Source organism: Oryzias melastigma, linkage group LG17 (genome assembly GCF_002922805.2).
Source record: "Oryzias melastigma strain HK-1 linkage group LG17, ASM292280v2, whole genome shotgun sequence".
Classification (NCBI taxonomy): Eukaryota; Metazoa; Chordata; class Actinopteri; order Beloniformes; family Adrianichthyidae; genus Oryzias; species Oryzias melastigma.
In genome coordinates this window covers 32,995,828-33,001,570 of record NC_050528.1, presented here as the reverse complement: position 1 = coordinate 33,001,570, position 5,743 = coordinate 32,995,828, and the positions used below count along the sequence as shown (strand labels likewise).

Below are 5,743 nucleotides of genomic sequence, written 5' to 3'. Positions count from 1 at the left end.
TTGCTTTGTCCATTAATTTTTACAGTCTATGGGACTTTCACATCGAACACTGACGATTACCCACATACATTGAAAAGAAGCTTTTTTTTTTTTTTCATCTGCATTCTGATGTTTGGTACGATCACTAGCCGTTTCTTCTTTATACACATGCGCAAAACTATCAGAATTCAGAAAATGTCCAAAAAACACAATTTTGAAATAACGGTTTCCATTAAATCATAAATATGCAAATAAACAAGCCAACTCACATGATAAGCTGCTTAAAAACGTGACGATGGATGAGGACAGGTCATTTTGTTATATATTCACTAAAAAGGAACATTTGGGTGACGTCACTGACACTCACAGATGCATGTGAGCAACCTTTTTAAAAAATAACTATTCTAACAAGTGAGCAGCTAGACCATTTTTCCTGTTTGAAAACAACAAGCTCCATTCAAGTTTCTGTCCCGACACCAGCGCTCATCATCATCTGTCAAAGGAGACGTCGGCGTCTTATTCAGCCTGCAAAAGCACGGCAACAAATGGAGCAATGAGGCGATCCTGGCTGGCGATTTTACGGAGGATCTGTGGATCCAATGATTCCTTAAGACATGCAACTTGAGCTGTGACGCTGTGGGACCTCTCGTGGCGCCCGCTGTGCAGCGCTCAGGACAGCCACTTCCTACCAATTTGAAAGAATTTTTTCCTTTGGGGTTTTACAAAAAAAATGTCAATTTCGATACGCTCCAAAAACCAACTCCAAGCACAAAAACGTTTTTGATAAATGCCAGTTTTTTCTAAATTATTGTGTTTTCACAAAGCAAATTTATTATCAAAAATCTAATTTGCGCAATATCAGAGTTAATGGAAACGCAGCTACAGTCACATTAGGAGTCAATGGAGAAAATCTGATTTTGTTCCAGCAGGTTTGAGCTTTTAGATGCTGAGGACAGAATGAATATCCGTGATTTCTACAGGGCCTTTAAGCAAACGTGAACCCACCCATCATGTCAGGCCTTAATCAGTCTGTTTGTTAACATTTAGGATGTGTCGATAAACCGCACAATCGACTATTAAAATGCTAGCTGTTTAAAAGCGGGAAACAACTGGAGAGTTTGTGGATACGTTTCCCATCAGCATAAGAACAGCATCAGTTCATGTTTTTAAGGGATGCATGGATAAATGGGTGGAGGCATGAAGTGTTGAAAAAGATTATAGTCTCAGTTAGTCTTCATTTTTTAAAGTCATGTTGTCAGACATCAGACAGTCAAAAAACTGCACTTCCTTTCTCAATCCCATTTTCAATTCAGAACTAATATCTATGAAAAACTATTGACACAAAGACAAGAAGTTAAAGCAGCAAGAGAGCTTTCAATAAAACACAAAGTAAAGTGAAGCTTCTTCTGTTGTAAAATAAAACCGTCTGGATTTAATTCAAACATCTTCATCTATGTTTTTAGATTCTTGAAACTCGCCGTCAAAAAACAATTTAATAAAAGTCAAGAACAGCCTTAATAATAAAAACGGCAAATTACAGCTAAAAATGCATAAATATAAAACAATTCTCAACTTTTAAATGACTGAAAAACGCCTATTTCCTCCACATCTGAACGTGTCAGGCCTGCAGAGGAAATCTTAAACTTAGCCTGACAGCTTTTGACAACAGCAAGCGTGTTGTCATTTCAGCTGATAGCACCGTGTGCTCAGGCTACAGAAAATTATTTTCCTTTGTAGAGAAATGGCAGCGAGCTCTGCTGACAGACATGGTCACTGAACAAGGCAATCTAGCAAACTAATTTCCTCTGATACTACAGAGCCGAGCAATCTCTCAGGCTCACGTTCTGACAAATGACAAGTTTGGAGAGGCTGGCAAATGAAAATGGCTGTTTGCCATCAAACAGGTGAGAATCTTACACAAACGCGTTCTCCAGTAACAGCCATCAAAGGTTGTGGAGATTCCTGCTACTTTATTAAACTAGGAGATCTCATTTATGAGGAAATTTTATAAAGATTATAGAGTCCATAGAGAATAAAAACTGTTCTACAGCCTTAGTTACACAGAAGCTCTAAAATCAAAATCAATCGGAATTATCAAACTGAATTTTCACCAACAATGTGATCACCTCAAATAACTAGAGGGCAGGTACAAACAGGTCAAGAACCTGAAATGACCCCATTATCTGGAGCTTTTCAGGTTTGTAGGTCACATGGTGGCGGTCAGAAAGAGAGCTTACGCTGTATGTGAATTAGCTGCTTTGGCATCTTGTAGTCCCCGGGGTAGATGGAGTCGTAGTATGTGATGTTGCTCTCTGCCTCGGGGACTGGGATAACCATGTTGTCCCGCTTCTCGCCATAAACCTGCTGTGCAGAGATGGCTCGCTGGAGATGGTGTTCCTGCGGAGAGAAAGATGGAGTTAGACGGAAGAAGCCTGGGCCACATTTCAACACACATACACTAAAAAACAGATCTTAGGAGCAGGAGGAACTGGCTTGCGCCACTCTTCTTTACAGATATGACTAAGGATCCATAAATTACTTCACAAAAGCTCAGTAAAAAGGGTGGAATCAGAAAATTCCTAAATAGAGAATTTCCAACTCATGTTAGGTAGAACACGACACACAAAAACTATTAAACTACACTGTTCCCTAATAAAACTGAGGATGAACTCACACCAACACACCCAAAAACATTTGACCCTCAGAATGACTCAGCTGTGACTGCCATGGCTCCATGTTCAGAAACTTTACCACAACTGGCTGTAATACAGTTCAATTCACATTCAACCTGTGCAGACCGACAATGACCGCCAAATGTGACGGAGTAGAATTTTTACTCAAAAACAACAAAACATGTAGAGCTGAATGAGAGACTGAATTTTGAATAAATGCTACTGAAGTTCAAAATGTTCAGCTAAAATTCATTGATTTAAATAGATTGATTTTCAGATCATCTTCAGTGAAATAATTTTATTTCCCTCTAAACTAAACAGTGTTTTCATCATGCTGAGTATATACCTCCAGACATGAAGGTTAGATTTCTCATCAGGTTATAATGGTTTGAAAATAAAACTCAAACAGTGAGCAAAGTGCTGTCTGTCATTAACACGGGGTTGGTTTGTTGCAGTTTAAACAAAAAAAAAAACAAAAAAAAAAACAAAAAAAAAAAAACACTTCAATTCCAATAAAATCTGTATTTTAACTAAAAATACACTTTAAAAGTAACCTTTAATCAACTGATCCAAAATCACAAAAAAACTGAATAGAAATAATTAAGGGCTGGACCTTGAATGAACAGACTCGACTGAAGTAGAAGGGGCAAACAATTCTTTCTGCTCGTATTTAAAGGCCCACTCCAAGAAAAAAACTGTTTTAATAGAGCTGTAACGAGTATTCAAGCTCTCAGATACTTGATCTGGTCCCAAAAATTCATGTGCAATGACCAAGATCGCTGATTAGTTATTTTTATAAATATAGTAGAGTGTAGTAAAAATATTAATAGGGAACGATGCATTTATTTCTCAGAAATTAAAAATAATGTTGAATTTTAATTTATGAACTACAACAAAGCCGAATGTGCAGCGCTACTGTCACCGAAAGTAAACACATCTTCAAAATAAAGTGTCACTCAAACTACCTGTTTTCAAAGTAAAACTAGTGTGTTTTTTCTTAACGTTCAAAAAAATGAGACTGAAGTTACGCTCACTGACATAAGTTTGTAAAAAAAAAATTGCCATCAATACTGGAGCTTTAGCTGCAGTGTTTATATTCTTTTGGTTATGGTAACTCAGGCTGTGGCTGGAGCAGCAGCCAGTGTAAGCCATTGGCTGTAGCTAGTCCACTAGCTCAACGCAACGGCGCCGTGACGCTGGCGGTGTAGGGCCGGGGTTAGAATGTAAACTGATGCAGAATGTTGAGGATGGACAAACTGTAGAGAACTTTTTCAGCGTTATTAAATGATCTAAAACAACAGGGATGTTTATGCTATTTATGTTTTTTATGTTGCTGCTGAATTTAACCAGAAGGTTGACAAAAAAAAATAGCTTAAAATGACAAACACCATTTATTTTTGTGTTTTTATCAGTTTTGTTGATTCCGATCTTCTTTTGTATGTAATACAAATAATTTCAATTTTCATACATCCGGTAAAAAGACAAACATAGCAATAAACATTAAAAAGTAACAATCGAATGATTCCATTCGTGAATCAACACCTATGCAACGACTCACAGTCCTAGTTTTTGACATGCCCCTGCGGCATTTTTCTCACATTGGAGGACATGCATAAAAATTTTAAGATTAAAACTGGGTTTCTGTGTATTTCTTTATTCAAGTCAGGATGAATAGGGAGCAGATAAAAAAAGTGCCATTTGAAAAAGTTCTCAGTTGTGATGCTGAAAATTAAGTAGGCGGATCAAACTCTCTCTACGTCACTTCATTCCAATACATCCACTTGGAGACAAATAGATCCATTAAGTCTTCACTTTCATCGTCAGACCTGGTGTATGGATCAAAACTGTACAGCTGGATACCTTCGATATTGCTCACCATTTTTAATTGCACTGTTAATGTTAGCTTGGGTTGTGAGAGGCTTTAAGTTAGTGGGAGAGAATGTAAACAAAGGGATGATGGGATATCAGCAGAGCCTTACTCTGGGCTTACACCACTAGCGTCACGGCTCCATTGCGTTGCGGGAGCGGACTAGCTACAGCCCATGGCTTACACTGGCTGCTGCTCCAGCCACAGGGTCTACCATCAATCTCGTGAGATTGCGAATTCACGTTGGATCACGTGCAGGAAGCCAAACCCTCGTTCTCCAGTCATTTCAGAACACTTCTTTGACTGCGTAGAAAGGACAGAGTAGTGCTGGATCTCTATGATCAGCTTCTCGTAGTCCATGGTTATGACTGACAACGCTGTGCTGCAAAACACTTTGAGTAACCCGAAAATTACGTAATGTTTACCACACGCTGAAACCGGCGAGTTCAGCGGAAATTTTGTTTTATTTTTAAAATATACCGGATGCACTTTACATTTGCTCACGTGGTCTCCGGTTTAAGTCATGAATAGCCACAACTTCACAGAAAGTGCTACAGATCAGCTGCGTCGTCCGTCAAAATTTGACCCAAACGAAACGGATTCGCAGCAACGCAGAGGCCGGTCCGTAGACGCAAGACATGAACGTCTGCAGTGGAAGTTCCTCTCGCACTTTTAAAGTTACGGAAAGACTGCGGCGCACGCATCGGAGCCGAAACGCTAGCGGTGTAAGCCCGGGGGGTTGCTTCTGTGCCAAGAGTCACGCCCAAAACCCAAAGCAAAATTTCTGAGTAACTTGTGCTTTTCTGCAAAAACTTTTTCCTAGAAAATGACAGGTTTTCTGATTTTGGCTAAAAATGCCATAATCATAATTAAGACATCACTGTGAATGCGTTTACAGCAAAGGATTGTTGGAGTGGAAGTCTAAGAGATTCTTCTCGTCAAACTCATGCAAGCACATGCAGGTTCAGTAAGGACACGGCACAGAGGAGAAATCTCCCACGTGTTGCATTTATCATCCCTCCAGAGCCAAAACAGTTAGGAAATCTGACCCATCCTTGCTCTTTAACATCCATCCTACTGTGAGTGATAAAAGCCTGCCATGCTTCCTGTGGGGGTGGGGGGCAGACGGGCTGCAGGGCTTCCAGGCTGGTTTACTATGGTTCTAGTCCGACTCAGCAGTGGAACCCTGAGCACAGACTGGGCGATGAGCCACTGGCAGCGAGCC

General features: G+C 39.7%; 1 protein-coding gene across 3 annotated transcripts in view; it reads right to left on the bottom strand.

Moving 5' to 3' along the window:
* LOC112150858 (enhancer of polycomb homolog 1) overlaps window positions 1-5,743 on the bottom strand; it is a 42,134-nt gene that overhangs the window by 14,835 nt on the left and 21,556 nt on the right. For all 3 annotated transcript variants that reach the window (XM_024279384.2, XM_036216540.1, XM_024279378.2), the window contains one exon: window positions 2,217-2,376. In XM_024279384.2, coding sequence (XP_024135152.1) covers window positions 2,217-2,316 — 100 coding nt within the window. In that variant the 5' untranslated portion in view covers window positions 2,317-2,376. The remainder of the gene's footprint in view (window positions 1-2,216; window positions 2,377-5,743) is intronic.